At 34.2% G+C, this 18,157-nt stretch overlaps 2 protein-coding genes and 1 long non-coding RNA gene across 4 annotated transcripts in view; 1 reads left to right on the top strand and 2 right to left on the bottom strand.

Moving 5' to 3' along the window:
• Nucleotides 1–18,157, top strand: part of LOC138125941 (probable 3',5'-cyclic phosphodiesterase pde-5) — a 179,148-nt gene that overhangs the window by 32,783 nt on the left and 128,208 nt on the right. The window lies entirely within an intron of this gene.
• Nucleotides 1–18,157, bottom strand: part of Mgat4a (alpha-1,3-mannosyl-glycoprotein 4-beta-N-acetylglucosaminyltransferase a) — a 96,790-nt gene that overhangs the window by 46,188 nt on the left and 32,445 nt on the right. For both annotated transcript variants that reach the window (XM_069041663.1, XM_069041672.1), the window contains exon 2: nucleotides 3,434–3,921. In XM_069041663.1, coding sequence (XP_068897764.1) covers nucleotides 3,434–3,921 — 488 coding nt within the window. The remainder of the gene's footprint in view (nucleotides 1–3,433; nucleotides 3,922–18,157) is intronic.
• On the bottom strand, nucleotides 8,659–9,450 carry LOC138126097 (uncharacterized). Its single transcript, XR_011157619.1, has 2 exons — nucleotides 9,163–9,450; nucleotides 8,659–9,097 (listed from the first exon to the last, which is right to left on the bottom strand). It is a non-coding gene; the product is annotated as an uncharacterized lncRNA (long non-coding RNA).

The raw sequence follows: 18,157 nt of genomic DNA, 5'->3' as shown, positions 1-18,157 counted from the left end.
TCATCGTTTAAGGAGTAGGAAGGTCTATCAGAAAAAGAATAAAAAAGTGGAGGTTGTTTAAAAAAATTGGTGATGACGTCTTAGCTCAAAAATGGATGACGTCATGAACAAGTGAAGCAACTTAAAATAAACATTATGAAGCAATAAAAATTGACCTGTTTCGGGGTTTACGACAAATGTCATTAGCTAATAAGTAATTTCCACACTGTATATTTTTTACTAATATAGGCACTCCATTTTATTTTGTAAATGCGCTTGTAGCTGAAAATTATGACAACAGTGAAGCTTTTAATCATAAAACCATTAGTACTGTTAATAATATCTACATATTTCATCGGTCGGAATTTATGGATTATGTAGACATATTTTCGCTAATTATTATTTTTGGGATAAAATTATAAAGTAAAAATACATTTTTAATAAAGTAAATCTTCATTTGTTCACGTTTTTAGGTGGCAATGTTTACAACCTACAATTCAGAAATTCATCGATTTCAGTAAATCTTTTCTCCACGACCGTTAGTGAATGTAGTAATTCCGAAATCATTTTTAATAATAGAAAATAAAAATTCTCACTACTGGGATTAGAATATTTATTCTGAAACACTTGCTTCTTATGTGTTTTGCATGTATTTTCATTCCATAACAATTAACTGAATGAATATTCCATAATTATGCTCAACGATTGCCATGGATTTGAAAACTCAATGAGACAGCCGCATGAGAAGGAGTCGATAAGAAAGATCCCCATTATCGATCTATCATCTACGGGGTGATCAACAATGACTGAGTCTGTTGGCAATGAAACAGTTGAAAAGTGCTGGGGTTTTTTGTCTCGTAATTTGCGGTGACTGAATTTTTTAACTTGAGACGACATTAAAAACATTTTTGGCTATGCCGGTTATGTTTATGCTATTACAAAAATGAATCTTTGATGGTAAATTTCAAATTTGCCAAATTTCATTGTTACCAACAGACTCAGTCATTCTTGATCACACCGTATATAAAACATACACATGTGAATTAGGTTAATTTTGGTTAATTTTTCACCGATCAAAAAGAGAAATATCTCGTAACATTTCCTGAATGTTATCAACAGACATTTTGGTTTATTTGTGTCTTTGCACGGCTCTTCATATTTCCACGATTAAAATAACCTAAAAAGAGCAGATGATACAACCTAGCATAACAGAACTTAACATTTACCTTCCACAATAAATAAATTCCAATAAATAGGTAAGCCAGTACAACATTATCCGACACGGTTTTCACATTCTTCTTGTTACATCAGTCTCATAGTCACTGTAACATTTTTCATATTGCCGTTTCGATTTTTCAGGTTTCAAATGCGACAGAGCACAAGTTATAATAAATATTTTTTTTAACTCTGGATGAGTACACGGAACTGAAACATCGTAATTTTCTTCGGACATTTTTGCAATTTTTCTCAAAGTGAATTGTTTTATTTATGTCGTTTCCATAGCGACATGGCGACATGTAGGCTGACTTTATTTTTATTGACAATGAAGGAAATTTTACTTGTTCAATTTATAATTACAAATTTTCGGGTTGCACACAAAATGTTGTGTACCTCTTGGCTACGAAATCCTTTGACGATGTCGAGATTGTCTTACCTCGGCCGCAAAGCGGCCTTGGCGACAATTTTTCTCTCGGTTCGTCAAAGTACGATTTCGTATCCTTGATATACAAATAACTATTTAACTCTGACTACAACAATTCTCTTCCGATATTTTTACGATTTCATATTTACAAAATGAATTGCTTTATTTACGTCATTTCCATACCGACATGTAAACCGAATTTATATGTATTTATTGACAGTGAAGCAAATTTTGTTTGTTCATTTTATAATAATTACAAATTTTCGGTTGCACCAAAAATATTGTGTACCTAACACCTTGGCCGCGAAATGTTTTAACATCCTTGAGATTGTCTGCCTCGGCCGCAGGCGGTCTCGGCGACAATTTTTCTCTTGGACGTTAAAAAATGATTTCGCGGCCTTGATATCCAAATAACGATTTATATTTATGAGTAAAAATGTAAAAAAAGCAACCTTTCGATTTAAAGTTTTCAAATGTTACATTGTTGGTTTCATTATTTTTTTATAATTAACGGAGAAAATATTGTGTAGTTTATTTTCTAATAATGTTTGTGGAAAAATATTATAAAAGCTTTTACTGCGATGCACACATTTTTGAAAGTAATAAAAATTACTAGTCAAGGTCACCTTATAATGATAATATACTCAAACAGGCCACATTCATCTATTGGCAAAAAAACTAAAACGAAAGAGCAATTTAACAATGAAAGTATAACTTTTTTTTTTATTCGTAAGTATAAAAGATCAACACTGGAGGCCAGTTTATAGAAAGAGAATTAAATATTTATTTCGAATTAAATTTTAATGCGCGATTAACCCATCAAGCCGAAACTTCGATTGGTTCAATCTGATCACGTGTTCAGTTAATCTCGCATTTGATTACGATTAACTTAATTTCGCTTCTGTAAACTGGCCCTGGGAGTTTTTATTTACTAATGTTATATTGTGGTACAGAGCCATTCAGTTGTTAACTGTGCCTATTCATTAGTTCTATAGATTACCTGTAACTGTACTCCATGCTGAAGCAATGAAAAATAATGACGAAGTTTCCTGTCATTGACAGAGCACCCGAAATCCTTAATGGGTGAGGTGTCAAGATAATCTGTGAAAATTAAATTGGCGGTTGGTGTTTTTCCTGCTATTGTTGTTGAAGTTTCGTAATGAATGTTAATTCGTGTCAGCATGACAAAACAACTTGCTAAGCGCAAAGTAAATTAAAGAAATGGATCTAATAAAGCCGCAACCTTGACCAATGTTAGCACTGTTAAGTCTTGAGACTATCGGTGTAATCAGGGCAATAAAATGTCAGTGATTTTAATATCAATTACTGCCAAGTGGTTTGAGAAATATCAACTGAACCGGGCCACTTTTCCCACAGCTGAAAGGTAACAAACCACTGAAGGGTGAATAAAATATGAATAAATTTGTTGCTGCGTTTAACGTATGTGTCACGATAACAGGAAAATCCAATATAAAGCAAATAAAAGACGTGCAAGCGAAAACGTACGTCTGTACGTCTGTGTTTGAAATGCAAATTTCGTGTTGAAGCTCGTTTGCGTCTATTGGAATAAATTTTACCTTCGCCTCTTTCTATGCGAAAAACAATGTAATTTCATCAAGTGGAAAATATCATTTTGACACGATTTCCTATAGGAAAACGCATCGCAGCTCATTTCCTCTCGCATGCAAGGATATCGACGTCGCAGGAACCCTCGCAAACGGCTGATTTACGAGATAAATCCCGAGGAAAAAAGGAGTTTTGGGAAAAATATTGTTGCGTCAGTGGAGTTTCCGCCGTACGGTTGACACTCACCTCTGCGACAAAGACAACGATCAAGGAATCGTTGGCCTCTGCGCTTGTCATTCCGTCGATGAGGTTTTGCAAGGTGTCCATCAAGTAGCTCTGTTTTTCCCTCCTGACGGTGGGAACGCCCATAACCACAGACACTCCATTCCTGCCCTTGGACATCAAGTAAGCCAGTCTTAAACTCGAAGGATCATCGAGCAAATGCGGAAGGAAGTGATAGGAAGAAGGCAACCGCAGCATAATAGGCGGATTTACTCCTGTGGCTGCGTGCATTCCGGACATGTTCTTTATTAACTGCTTGATTTCAGGCCGAAGTTCTGCCGTTGGAAAACTAAAAGTGGCGGTGGTATTGTCGCCGGGAATGCCTATCTGGTCAATATGCTGGGTCAGCTGCTGCAAGTCCTCCTGTCTAGCCCGGTACATCGAGTCCAGGTACTGCAGTTTCACTTGCAGCTCGGCCAGACGCTGGATCAACATTTGCTCGGATGTTATGTCTGCAATAAAATTGTGAAATTCAGTGCTGTTCTTGGAAAAATTCATTTGTCGATCATGATACTAAACGATGCCGTCGGCAACTTATAAATTGCCAGCCGTATCCGGAATTTATGGACCGTTAAATAAGTGATGTTCGTACTGCAATAACTAACGTTTATCGAACTAAATTTATCCTTCACATGACCAATAAACACACAGCTAAAGGATCAATTAAACATTCAATTATAGTGAACTGTGACACACTTTAAGTTCTTCAGTTATGTTATTCGTAGCCTGTGGGAAACTGAATTTTGATAATTTTTCGAAAACTAAACTTAAATCTAGTGATACGTATCCGACGTTGTATTCTCCACCGTTGCTCAAAAATTGTGTGTTGCGGACAGCTCGCCGAGTTATTGTGCCATTGACCCTACCAAAATATCTGCCAGTGAATAACTATTTACACATTCGACGATTATTTTATTTAATTATATTTCCGGATTGATATGTTCTGATTTATCAAATCGCCCAGTGGCGTTCATTACCGTCAATGTGAAATACGTTTCTCGAAATTACCGTATCATCCCGAAAATATGATTAACACTAAAACCAGAACTATCCTGCAACACTGTCTAGTTAATTAAATTATTTAACAATGGGTGGAGATGCTGCTTTTATTAAATTACTAAATACATCGATAAAACGTACTATGCCAGCGAATAAATTTCGGACACCAAATTTGCCGTCATTTGGAAAAAGGAAATGTAGTCTTGGCTTTATTGTCACAATTTCTGACATATTAAAATTATTTTCTCAATACTTCAAAGTAACGTCAGATTAACTGAATCTGAACATGTGAATTGTGTCAAACTGACAACTGTGGAAAACAGAGTTATTAATATGTAAAGGGTGTTTTACAACTAATGGCAATGACATGAAACTGATTCCGAAATTTATTCTCTTTTTTGATTAATGTCATTTCACTTGCATGCGAACGTTATGTCACTACATTACATTTTGTTGATGCCCATTGAGTAACGACTCGCAGACGACTTCCCGAGGTACTTTATCAAATAATATTCTACGGGATTTAGATGTCGTTATTACTAATTATGTCAAATATAACGCGTTGTAATTCCAAATAGAATAAAATTTAGTTTTCGGGGATTCTGTGTTAATGGTTGTTAACAAATATAATACGAGTTTGTTAAGTAATGGCAAAGTTTGTGAACAAACTTTAATGAGAATGTAAACGACGGTTGCAGTTTGAAATCATAATACAACACACAACATTTTTTGTGTAACCGAAAGTTTTTAATTGAATATAAAATGAACAAGTAAAATTTACTATGTGTCAATAAATATGTACATATAAATTTCACTTACATGTCGCTATGGAATTGAGGAAATGACATAAATAAAACAATTCATTTTGTAAATAATCGTAAGAAGACAATTGTAGTGAAAGTGATGTTTCAGTTTCGTGTGGGTACTCCTCCAGGGTTAAAAAATACGTATTATAAATTCGGCAGTTTCTAATTTCATCTAAACGCCATCAGTCTTACATGAAAACTCTTGATTTGTATCAAATATTAAAATGATGAAATTGGATTTCGCGGCCTGTTTTAGGTACGCAAAGTGCTCATTTCGCGTACGGTTGCACAAAAATATCATTATTTTGTCTATTTGCGTGTTCTAAATAATGAAATGTACTAATGTTATGCCAATGTTTAAATTAAAATAATTTATGGTATCCAGATCAGCTGATCCGCATTTAATGTTTTGCATATGCCCAATTGAGCAGTATCCGAGTACCGCTTCATAAATCGATTATGTATTACTGAATGTTATCTATTTTGAAATTGTCCTTGTCCCGTTCAGTTGTACAAGAATCGCGTGAGCAAAGTGCTTTAAAATCCAGAATACAGTGTCTTTTTGTTAGAAAAAGATGAAACAAGAAACGGTGAAAACTGAAACAAGTGCTAATAATTATTTCACGAACTGTAAAGCAAGTGACATTTGCAATTTTGAAGGATGAAATCGCTCTACAGAAACAACAGTGATACGTGTTGATTGATGCAATGAATCATAAATAATTTATTTCACGGTAAATTTGTCCAACGTATGAAAGTGTGGTTCGTGATTGATTTTTAATCAGCAGCGACTCGTGATCACTTGATATGGGTTAGACACTTTAATCGGTTATTAATTGAGCTGTTTTCGTACTTGACGAGTTTTTGATTAAGTAAAAATCGTAAACAAAAAAGCCTAAAAAGGTGTACGCTTGCATGGTGATGCATTTTAGCAAGAAATATAAGTTTCTGAATCAATATAAGGCATCAATCATGGAATAATAAATAGAAATAAATTTGCAAGTCTAGGTTTTATATTTATTATGTATTATCATTGTTGTGTTCCGTTTAATGTATCGAAGAATTAAGTTGCTAATTACATACTCATGACCAACGAAATTGATAATTGATAAGATTACTTGACGTACCTACTCGTAACTCTTCGAGCAATCGGTATTCTTTTGATTTACTAATAAATAGAAAAATTAGAGACACAATACACGTCTCAAATTTACAAGTCCATTAATCTTGTTGGTGAATTTTAAATCTGCAGTTGAACTTGCTCACCCGCACCGTTGTTTTAAATTATTGGAAGGTATACTTCAACGTCTGAGTGTGAGAAGATTGAGTGAAGCTTTCCCGTGGTAATCGAATACAGAGTTACCGGATTCTTGTCAAGTATAAATTTTAATTTTAATGATACGTTTATGACTACATTGATATTTACTCAAATTCATCTTTTACTGCGGATATTAACCAGTTATTAATGTTAATATGGCGCTTCCTGATCGTTCCTGACCTGACCTGACCTAACGTTTTAATTACGTGGATAGTAAACAGAATATAACGTGCGATAAAAAATAAAAGAACATTAGTCAAAGTCAACTATGGACCAAAGTTCGCATGTCTTTACTTAAATTTAATTTTGTTGCCTGTTGTCAAGAATTTGAAGAACATTATCCCGTTGTTGTCATTGTAAGCGAATCTATTGAATTATTTTTGTTTATGGCCTACTTTCGACAATTTTCTTTTTGATCGCGCAATAGATATTCCTTTTACCGAATAAAATTAAGTTTAATCACAATTAGGCGCTTAATGAGATTGAAATGACACAAGTATCAATTATGATATTTTCTAGTACTAGTACTATCGCGGCCAAAATACTTTGGTCGTCAATGTGACATGAATGACATTCAATTGTAAAGCAAACTTTAGGATGTTTAACCTTATTTTTTACTACTGTCAAAATTATTTTAATCTATCAGTGTCATACGGATGGGGTAAATCCCAGCTGCGGAGGCAGGGTTCAGAAGCAAAAGATCAACGTGGTCGCGGTTTAGACAACCTTCAGAAGTAAGTAAGACGATTCTATATTTATCAAAAACTGAAGGTGCCATATTTTTGACAAGAATAATTTGAAATTGTCATGTATATTGACATTAATACTTGATTTACATTTGAAGTGTCAAAAAGTGACGACCAAAGTATTTTGGCCGCGATAGTACTAGTTTGCCTTGAGCTTAAAGACACCTTTCATGCACTGTATGTTTATGAAAATGAGAAAATGTATGATCAAAAGGATCTGTGGAAAACAAAACCATCGGAAATTTGTGGCGCAAGTTTACATTATTACACAGAACTATAGACTAGGATTCACATAACCTAACTTTAAATATGTGAATAACGGATAACATCTATGGGACGAAGGAGGCTCAGTCAAATGTAACCGTGACTTATTCATTTTCGAACCGTTTTAAAATTAAAACCATTTTTAAGCTTCGTTCATAACAATTATCGTAATAGTGACAGTTACGGTTGGATTATTCAAGTTAAGCCATAAGGTTTTAAATCTTTTGTTTTTCACAGCCATTCTTTATCATATACCTAGATATTTTTTGAAACATGTGGTACAATTCTAGATTCTATTTCAACCATATTTTAATAAAAATATACCAATAATTATAAGTGAATTTAATATGCGTAGATATTTTAACTTCAAACACTTCCTACGTTTCTCTACGTTCCTATAATGTAATAGTTATTTACATTAGAGTACGGGATGTGAATTTTCCGGCACGACAACTGGTTTCGGGCACGATGGCGCAGCCGAGTGCCTTATTAGTTGGAGGGCCGGAAAATACGTCCCGTACGACATTTGTATTAGACTTTTCGGCTGACCAAAATATTAAATCTTTTAAAAATCAAGACTAATTTTATTGTAGAATTTGACATCGTCAATAAAGAATCGAATGCTGTGGAATCAATTCCTTGACGACCGTGACCGCTCATTTGTTTTTTTCCTAACAAATTATTTGCCGGCTAAATTTTCACGGTCGTGCTTCAAAATTTGATTTTGGTGTATTAATCGAGTGAAAAAAATTTCTAGTATATAATATAGAGCGAGTTAAATGTGACACCAGAGGCAGTACAACTAGTGGCAGGACTAAATTCTGAATTATTACCACAAAAATCGAAACAACGTTACATAGGACAATTTCTTCTCACGAAAGTATGTAATAACTATTCTTTAATTCACAAATTTTTAATAAACCATATTTTATTACAGACAGTTTTATTAATAGGTGTTTGTGGTGTCTGTCTCCGAAAGGAGTTATATACTCTGAAAATGAAAAATGTCAAGAGAAGATATTATATTGATAACTGGCACAAAAACCAATATTTGTAGATCATTTGCCATTACCAATCCAAACTGGGTTGAAACTGTGAAGAAATATATGGAAGTCAGGTTAAATTGGTATTAATAAAATTGACAAATATTTGAACCTTGATTGCCCTATGGACACAAGATTGAAGTTCCTAAAATGATTCGTGATGACTGATGACCTTCCTTCAACATCAAAAACAAAATGTACTGTGTTGCAGCTACAGCTCAAACAATGGTGAGTTGTGTCACAAACTTCGATACAGTGCTTTAATCTACTTGAATTTTTAGCACTTGCTTCCAATATAACTATGTACCAGCAGACAATTCCATCACCAGTACCGTAAGAGAAGCACCAGTACAACATATTGACATTCAACCCAGAAGTAATAAAGCTGACAGTTACCAAATTGTTTCTGCATTGTTCTCTAAAGGGGAGAATTGTAACAATAATGTTTACAACTGTAATTTTACAAAATAAATTATGTTAATAATGTTGCAAATTATTAAAATGTCTTGTACTTAACCACTACTTCCTGGTGAAAACGAATCATCTTTCTTCAGGTGAATACAAGATTTTGGGGTTAGAATGTTTTGTATATTTTTATTTTCCAGTTGCACTTTAGCACTAACAGCTAGTACTGGATAAAGTAGGTACACAAAACCATATATCAACTTCTGTGGTTTAGTTTTATTGTGCAATTTTGCAGATATTTATGAAATACCTGACAATTGTCAAACTTTTTGACATATACAGCTGCCAACCCAATAGGTTGCATTTTCCCTGTTACGATTATTTTCTTTTTCGATCGATATAAATTAAACACATTTATCGGAAAAATTATTCAGGGAAACGTGTTTTTTACACCAAATTAAAGTAACGTATGGACACTTTAATTTTAAATTAACTGTGAAAAGAATAAATCAACGGTGTCCGCACATTTTTCCCGTACTCCACCAGATTTTTCCCACATTCCACTAGAAATTTTTGACATTGTACGGGAAATCGCACCTCCCTTGACCTAAAGTGTAAGGTAACGCTATATTTCCCAGATTGGGAGGCCGAAAAAGCTTTTATACAGGGTGTCCCAGAACTCGCGGATCAAATTTACAGTGCGTTTTCCTTGGTGATAACTGAAAGCAATAGCGTTTGAAAAAAAGGTCAGGGTATAATCGATTTTTTGTAATGAATAATTAAAGTTGACCAATCAGAAGGACGCTGTTAATTTGAATTTCACGTAAATTTAACCAAAGGTTTGAATTGCCTAGCAACATAATTCTAGTAAGAATGGTATGGAATTTCAAGTAAATGTTTGGGCAACTGTGAAGATTTTGACAACGTCAAGTTATAATTTGATTCGAAATTCTCAAACTTCGTATTGAAATCATGTATACAGCTGCAGAGTATGCCGAAATGCTCATAATTTATGGAGAGTGCCGGTGCAATGCACGTGAGGATGAAAGGGAATATGCAATACGTTTTCCACGACGTTTGCCACATCCAAATTATAACGTATTTCTACGGTTGGTGTACCGTGCTCGAGACACTGGGTCCTTGGTGCCTACCTGACAAGAAATTGGTGGTCCCCCGCGAGAAGTTAGAACGCCAGAGACTGAAGATGCTGTTCTTCAGTACTTTGATGAAGACGGTAGAAGAAGTATATTTGAAGAACTATATTTACCACGAACCTATCAATATTTTAGAAGAACTAAATGACCAAATTCACGAAACACTGGATACTGTTATTCCTAATGTGCTTAGACTGGCAAGGGAAAATTTAATAAAACGAGCTCGCCTATTCCTTCAGATGAAAGGTGGTAATTTTGAACACTTGTTATAAATTATTCTTTTTATTTTGCATGTTTCTTATTTTATTTGTTGCATTCTACATGGTTTAGTTATAAAATTTGATCTTAAATTTTTACTAATAATGATGCTAAAATAAATAGGTTAGTTCAATCCAGTTTTGTCTTCTTTCAGAACTGCCACTAGGCTTGATCTGTTGCTCAAAACCTACGTGTAACTCCAGCTTTTTTTGCAATGTCAAGAATGTTCCTAAAAGTCTTTTCTTTCATTTCGACGATGACTCGTCCCGCTCGTGTAGCTGCGCTAATACGTTGCAGATGCAGAGTGTATGCACAGGAGTCAGGATAAATTTCTTGTGATTCCGATTCACTTCACAGGCCCTGCATATTTCACTGTTTACTAAGATTTTTAAGGTAGTAATATGTATTACTCACTTGACGCTACGTCGCCATTTTACCTTCCATCAACAAAGGTTCAATTCATCATATCCCTCCCGTCAATTTCCCATACCCCTCAAGGTTACAATTGCTCTGCAAATTTTCACTCACAACAAACCATATTTCATTCATTGCCGGAAGAACAAACTTCTTGCGTTCCCTGATGAAAATTCTATACATTTGTTACATTTGTTCGCCTGCCTTTGGCGAAATTATCCCATTTTTGGTTATTTCAAAAGTAGCTGTCACTTTTGACGTCTGTTTCGACAAGTTGACCAGATAAATATTGAAAATAATTTTATTATTCATCGAATTATACGTTGCTTGGCAATTGAGGGAAGGTACTCAATTTTCTCATAAAGGGAAAATTAGATCGAGCTCTATTGGTCAATTTGATTAATTCATAACTAAAAAGCTGTTGCACCCTGAATATTTTTCTAAACGTTTTTTACCTTCATTACCATCAAGGAATGTACAGTTTCAATTTGATCCGCGAGTTCTGGGACAGCCTGTATAATTTGCTGCTTTTGCGTTCCAACTGTAAGGCTATTGCGGAAGTTCTTTCAACTCATAATTGTGACTTTATATTGTAAAATAAAGAATCGCTCTTGTGGCTTTGCTACACGCGTGAAATGGTCTTCTAGTGTAGATAATTCTCACATTTTCAACTGTTGGTTTTTAGTCGTGCCAATTACGTTACTTTGTCAAAACTTTTTCAATTTGGAACATTCTTAATGATAACAGTTTAATGTACAGAGAGCCGAAAATATTGATAAAAAAAAACTAAGATGCATGTTAATTTAATAAAGGCAATTTTTTTTCATATTTAAAAAATCAATTATTTTGTCAAATTACATATTTAAAGGTTTAGCCTTTGAAACTTTAAGCCCTTGGTGCAAAGACGCCATCGATTTCATTAATGTCATCGGAAACCGATTTATTGCGGGATCAGGCGATTCAAAATCAAAGAAATTCCTTTTCGAGAGGATTTCCCTTGCTATTCAACGTGGAAACGCTGCAAGCATTCGGGGCACTTTTCCAGATTCTGCATTATTATCGGAAATTTTTGTATTGTAAACCAAAAATGTTATATACTTAAGTTGATTAATTATGTTATGTAATTATGTTATCAATACAGTTATAATTTAATCAAAAAAATCATTTTGATGTCTAGAATTATGTATTTCAAAATATAGCAAATAACTTATTGATACTAAGTTTTATATTGAAATTCGCAATATTAATTGATTAATGAATTGGGACAAAAATGTTAATATTAAATTAATTCTTTATACTGCACCATCGTGAAAGTATAGTTGCATAAATTCAAATATTTAAAAATAAATCTGTGGCTTGATGCTAAAAGGCCAGTGTCAAATTCAAACAATAGCAGAGATATAAATGTAATGGTAGCCAACGTCACTATGAACTCAACCGCATCAGCTAACGCTAAAAGACCAATGCCAATTGCAATTTTCTCAATGTGACAATTTTGACATTGGCCCTTTTAGCATCAAGCCACAGAAATAAAATGATTAAAACTGATTTAAAAAAGTAATAAGCCTGTAGTGTAAAAAAGTGCAATGTTTTTAAAAGGAAACAGTACTTTAAATTACACATTAAGATGGATACACCAACGCAAAAATTTTAAAAGGCGTCAAATGCTGAGTAACATTTGCTTCATAGTGCATAACGTAAATTTTAATGCAAATATTTTATCACGAAGGATTACATTATAAACCCATTATACAGCATTAAACTGATCAGGAGTACACACAACACAGCAAGAACCATGGTTTCATGCTGATATTGCTGTCAATCTACACACTTACTGCTACGTTTTTGGTTCGTTAACCGTAGATGCTAATTTGATTTGAGATAGCTTTTATTATAAGTCAGTTATAATTACAACTTATACTGAGTTACAAGTTTTAAACACTGAAAATGTTTTTGTTATAGCAGATACCGTTCGTTGCATATATTTAGAGCCTACGTATTTCTTGTTAAGATGCTAATCCGGAAGTCGCTAATGTATACCTATTAGTAATTCCGCATTTAAGAAACGAAAAAGCTTTCGCACGATAAAAATGTACTTGATATAAAATTTACAAAATAACGTTATAATGTTAATTTATCGTCTGCAGGTAGGCCACATGTGATTAGACAATTTAATGCAGTATACGTTTGTCCAGAACTTATTATTTTTATTCAACTTATGAAGTTTTCTTTAGATTGTCATGCTTGATTTTTTTAAGATTGGTAACTTTGAATTTATACTCGTTTCTACATATAAATAACTTTTGTAAGAGACTTTTGCAGCAATAGATAACGAACAAAGGGCGACTTATTTTCACAGGTACATAGAAGTCCTTTTCATACGTGCATTTTGATTGAACTACTTACACAAATTGTAAAACCGATGTAAATACATATGTAAAAATAAGTACATATACATACTTATTTATTTACATAGGTACTATGCCGGCCAAAAAATTTTGGCCGTCATTGTCTGTCAATTCAAAAAAAAAAAAATGTAATCCGTACTTTATTGTCATCATGATTACCGTCTTGATTATGAACGTTATTTTTTGGGTGGTAAATTTCAAAACTGAAAATTATTTTGTCAATTCTACTACACAGAACGTTTACCTCAGGTTATCTATGTACGATTGCTCCATGATTGCTCTAATTTTGTTTATTTGATTGTTTAAATTGATTGTCAAAATGACAAGAATCGAAAGTGGGGTTACGATTCCTAAAGGTTTATTTACACTTTACTTAAATGTCAAGAAAGTGACGGCCAAAATTTTTTGGTCGCCATAGTACATGTGTGATTAACAGTGTCCGGACGAAATAGTACCGGCCAAGTCGACCAGTACAACTTTGCGTAGTCCCTCGCTCGCACATAAACACGATTCAGCTGGTTCCCTGTTATTGAAAGCGAACCAGCTGAATCGTGTTTATATGTGAGTGGGGTATTACGCAAAGTTGTACTGGTCGACTTGTCGGGTACTATTTCGTCCGGACACTGGTGATTAATGTTCTTAAACAAATTTGTATAATTTGCTCGTTTTTCGGGACCGTCAGAGATTAATTAACTAATTAATCGAAATATTTGGACTTTCATTTTAACGTTCATTTGCGCCGATGTCACCAATCAGTCTAACAGTAAGTCAAATTGGTTCATTAACATATTTTGTATAATGATAAATGGTAAACGAAAAAAAAGGGACATGCTTTCATAATGTCTTTTCCGACCAAGTTACAACAAATTTTACAGATCCAAATACATATTGCATGTCTGGGTGAAAGTAATTACATACTTTTGTCAACAGAGAGGTAATAATGTAATACCTTGATCCTTGTTAAGAATTAAGATCAGTCTCAAGAAGACGAGATTTCCTCAGCTATTAGCGTACCGTTCTAAATTCTATTTTCTGGTGATTATTAGGACATGAGAATCTCCGTTGGGATGAATTCCAGGAAACGTCCCTATTTAATTTAAGCCTCCTCGTACTTTGCCTACAGTTTCATTACCTGACAAAAGAATGCAAATTTCGTGCTTCTTTGTTCGAACACCTAATATTCAAATTTCATATCGGAAACTAAGAGCATCATTATGGATAACATTTTTTTTTTGGCTCGTCATCTCCATAATTTCCATTTTGTGGTGTAAAATCCTTACCACTAGCACCGTTAATACATTACTTTACAGCTGCAATGAATCAGCGCTTTGTTCGTAATTTAATGAAACCTTTGCATACAGTTAACTGAAAGTGTATCCCTGAATGGGTTTATTTCCTAAAACGTTACATATTCGTTTTTCATCAAGCCTAAAGAAAAATGTTCGTTAGTTTCAATTGAGGCGGTTCCTACTTGACTTGAGAGAGCATATCTCTTAAAGTGGTGCACAATTTTGAGCAAATTGCGTGCTAGATTAAAGTTAAATTGACTTCAGCTTACGAGGGATGCCGGAATTGTATTTGCCTCCAAGAAAAACCTCAAAGACCTCTTCCACGGGTCCGTTAATTGAACTCGGAGGTTTGCTGCTGCGAGGTTAATCGCGGCTTACCTAATGTTAGCACCAATTAATTTTATGAGTGCGGGATGGGACCAATCGTGCCAGACAAATGGCATTCCGGTAGCCAATGGCCAGTTACAACAGTGACCGACAAAACATTACTCATGAAGTTCATTGCATGACCATTTACGGTAATTCGGTCACGTTTATAAACCGTCATTACATTTGATCGGGGAGAACTTAAATCATTCATTTTACCAACAATGGCCCCGTTTCCGTCGTCGAAGTGATCAAACACGAACAATATTCGTTGATATATTTACCAACGTGTTGGGTCATGTGATCGGTATGCTGGAAATGGAACACCATCCTCGTCTTACGCGGCGAATCATGCCGAAGGAATGTATCCGCAGGTGACTACTCAAATCTCACTCCGCCATTGTCGGTTGATTATATAGGAGATTTCCCATTCATTTATGACGATAATTGCGTAATGTTCCTCCGATATAATAATAATAAAATGTACAGTTTTTCTACAGTTTGTACAAATACGAAACGACCTTTAAGATTCCCAGAAACTGTTATTAATACTTCATTACATCATCTCAGTTGAAGGTAACGAAGAAGTTCGTAAGTGCAAAATATCATTTAGCACCTGTTTCAACATGTGGTTTACGGAGGTGTAAATAAACGCTGAAGAATTCTCCAAGCATTCCAACATTTACCATCGGTAAACTGGCACTTGTTTAAAATGTTTAACCAATTATTTGCATCTAATATTGTAAAAATTCACAAGTCGTTATTATAGACAAATAATAACAAGATTGTTATTGATTTTTACTAACATAAATTTGGTATATTCACACATTTACCTTAAAACCACCAACCATAATTTAAAAAATTGCCATCGAATTACCCTGCGCATCCACCAAAGTGGCTTGACGATGATTACGACACTTTTTCGTGATCAAGTTTAGATCAAGAGTGCTTTGAACTGTCGTTCAACACACCTATTTAAATGGAACAAATAACATTCCAGAGTACTCTTGATTTGAAATCTATTTGATCACATGATCTATGTAGGTTGCTATTCTAAAATTTTGTTATTGTGATAAATACCGTTATTGTCATAGTTATGGTTGAGATATTAAGGAAAGTACTAGGGACAAAATTATTCTAACGTGAACACCCTTCACGTTGTTTTAGCATAATGGGACGCCCTATCAAAATGAACATAATATGTTGCTCAATTTCCCGCGATGTCTATTGCAAACTAGTAAAACTGACAATGCACTAGACAATGACGCTATTTATAACCTTAAACTTAGAAAAACATAACCTAATTCAACAGACAGGTTTACAACCAAATTAAATGCAAAATTTCCATGGTCTCCCATTATGCCAAAACAACGTGAATGCCATTTTATGTATGCAGTTTCTACCGGTTTGAGGAAAACTTTTACAAAATTAATAATTCACAATATGTATTAGCCTACTATGTTTAACACTTTTATGTGTGTACGCAGAATTGTTTGTCTTAGTGAACACAACAGGTAAAGATCACAAGTTTTTTAATTATATTGCTGTTATAATACGTATGTTTATGAATGTTACTGCGATTTATATACATGGTACGCTGGTGTCACTTTTTTTCGTTTCTGTTATACCATACCTGTGAAAAACATAATTTAGTGTCTAGCTAAATTCTTATTTGAAACGAGCTTTTGCCTGTGACTTTGCTCGCTTATATGTATTAAAAGATATGACAACGTCAATATAAACTTGAGTTTTCAGGGGAAAGTTTTTCCGAAGGTTCGTCAAACTCTTTACTTTACATCCGTTTGAAAAATCAACTTATTTAACATAACAAATTAAGTATGGAACTAAGTCAGAATTTGGAAATTAGAAGAAACCATGCGAATTATCTTACCTGTAGAACAAAATTTCTCAAACGTAAGGAATGCATGTTACTACCGACTTGCAATTTGCTAAGAAAGAAACGGTGTCCATTTTGAACATTTGTTGCATTAAATAGTCTTCAACTTATAAAATGGGTCTATATTTTTGGCACGTAGGCTTTGAAAATATTCAGGAAACAAATAGTGCGTTGTATTCCTTGCTAAGTAACCTTTCAAACAAGGTATCACTTTGCATACCCATTTGAAGAAAAAAAAGTTAGGGGTGGTTGAGAACTTCCGGAAGCAGATACGCAAATAACCATATACGCCAAAATGTGGGCAAGGAAAAACAAAAATCGACCTATTTCGGGATTTTTTTCAAAATTTACCTATGCCCAAGTTATGAATTTTATTCCAGTTAATGTTTTCACACTGTATAAATTCGGCTTACATGTCACAATGGAAATGATATAAATAGGTAAAACATGGATACTCTGATTTGTATCAAATGTTAAAATGATGTTTACTTTAATGGCCGTCGTTAAAAACTACGGCCGCGAAATTGATTTTGCGGTGTTTTAGGTACGCGAAGTGCTCGTTTCGCGTACGGTTACACAAAAAAGAATGGTTCCTACGTGAGAGGGGGTATCTAAACCCCACAGAATCTTTCTATTTATTTTTCAGGCTTTAGTGGATCCTTTTTGAGGGTATCACGACCCCCGCGAGTCCGCGAACCACAGGTTAAGAATCACTGCCTTAAACCATAAAGTTATTAAAATAAAACTTACTTCTGACAATTAGAATTGCCATGTGCACAAACATAAGAAGCGAGGTGATACGACAGCACGCTGCACCAAATACTAGCTGTGATAAATCGTTTTAGACGTGCAGACTATTATTAAAATAATCAATTAATTGTGAGAGTGAAACGAACACCATCCACCGGAAGCAGAAACCATTAAAATAATGAGTTGGTCGGAGTAAAATTTCAATTTTCATTAAATCATTCAAAACAGAAATCGACTTGTTTCGCAAACTACTGCTTAAAACTTTTCAGAACTTAGCCTGTTAGCGAAAAGCTTGATATTAGTTATGAAGCAAGACAGTGTCGTCAAATTTTATAAAGTTCGTGTCGTATCACTTCGGTTTAAGTGTAATTAAATTTCCTAGATTACAGACATTATGAAATCTATTGATTCTGTAGGAAAAGCTTCTGCGCTTGAGTCTCAATATTTAACAGTAAGCAATAAAATAATTCCTGACGGGCAAGAAATTATATCTTTTCGGGCTTTGATTGTTTGCATTTAATTAGCGACTTTCAGAATTTAACTTATTGAAATATCAGGATTAACGTTTTCC

The sequence above is a fragment of the Tenebrio molitor genome, chromosome 1 (genome assembly GCF_963966145.1).
Source record: "Tenebrio molitor chromosome 1, icTenMoli1.1, whole genome shotgun sequence".
NCBI classification, from domain to species: domain Eukaryota; kingdom Metazoa; phylum Arthropoda; class Insecta; order Coleoptera; family Tenebrionidae; genus Tenebrio; species Tenebrio molitor.
The sequence above is the reverse complement of the archived record's forward strand: the minus strand, read 5'-3'. Positions and strand labels throughout refer to the sequence as shown.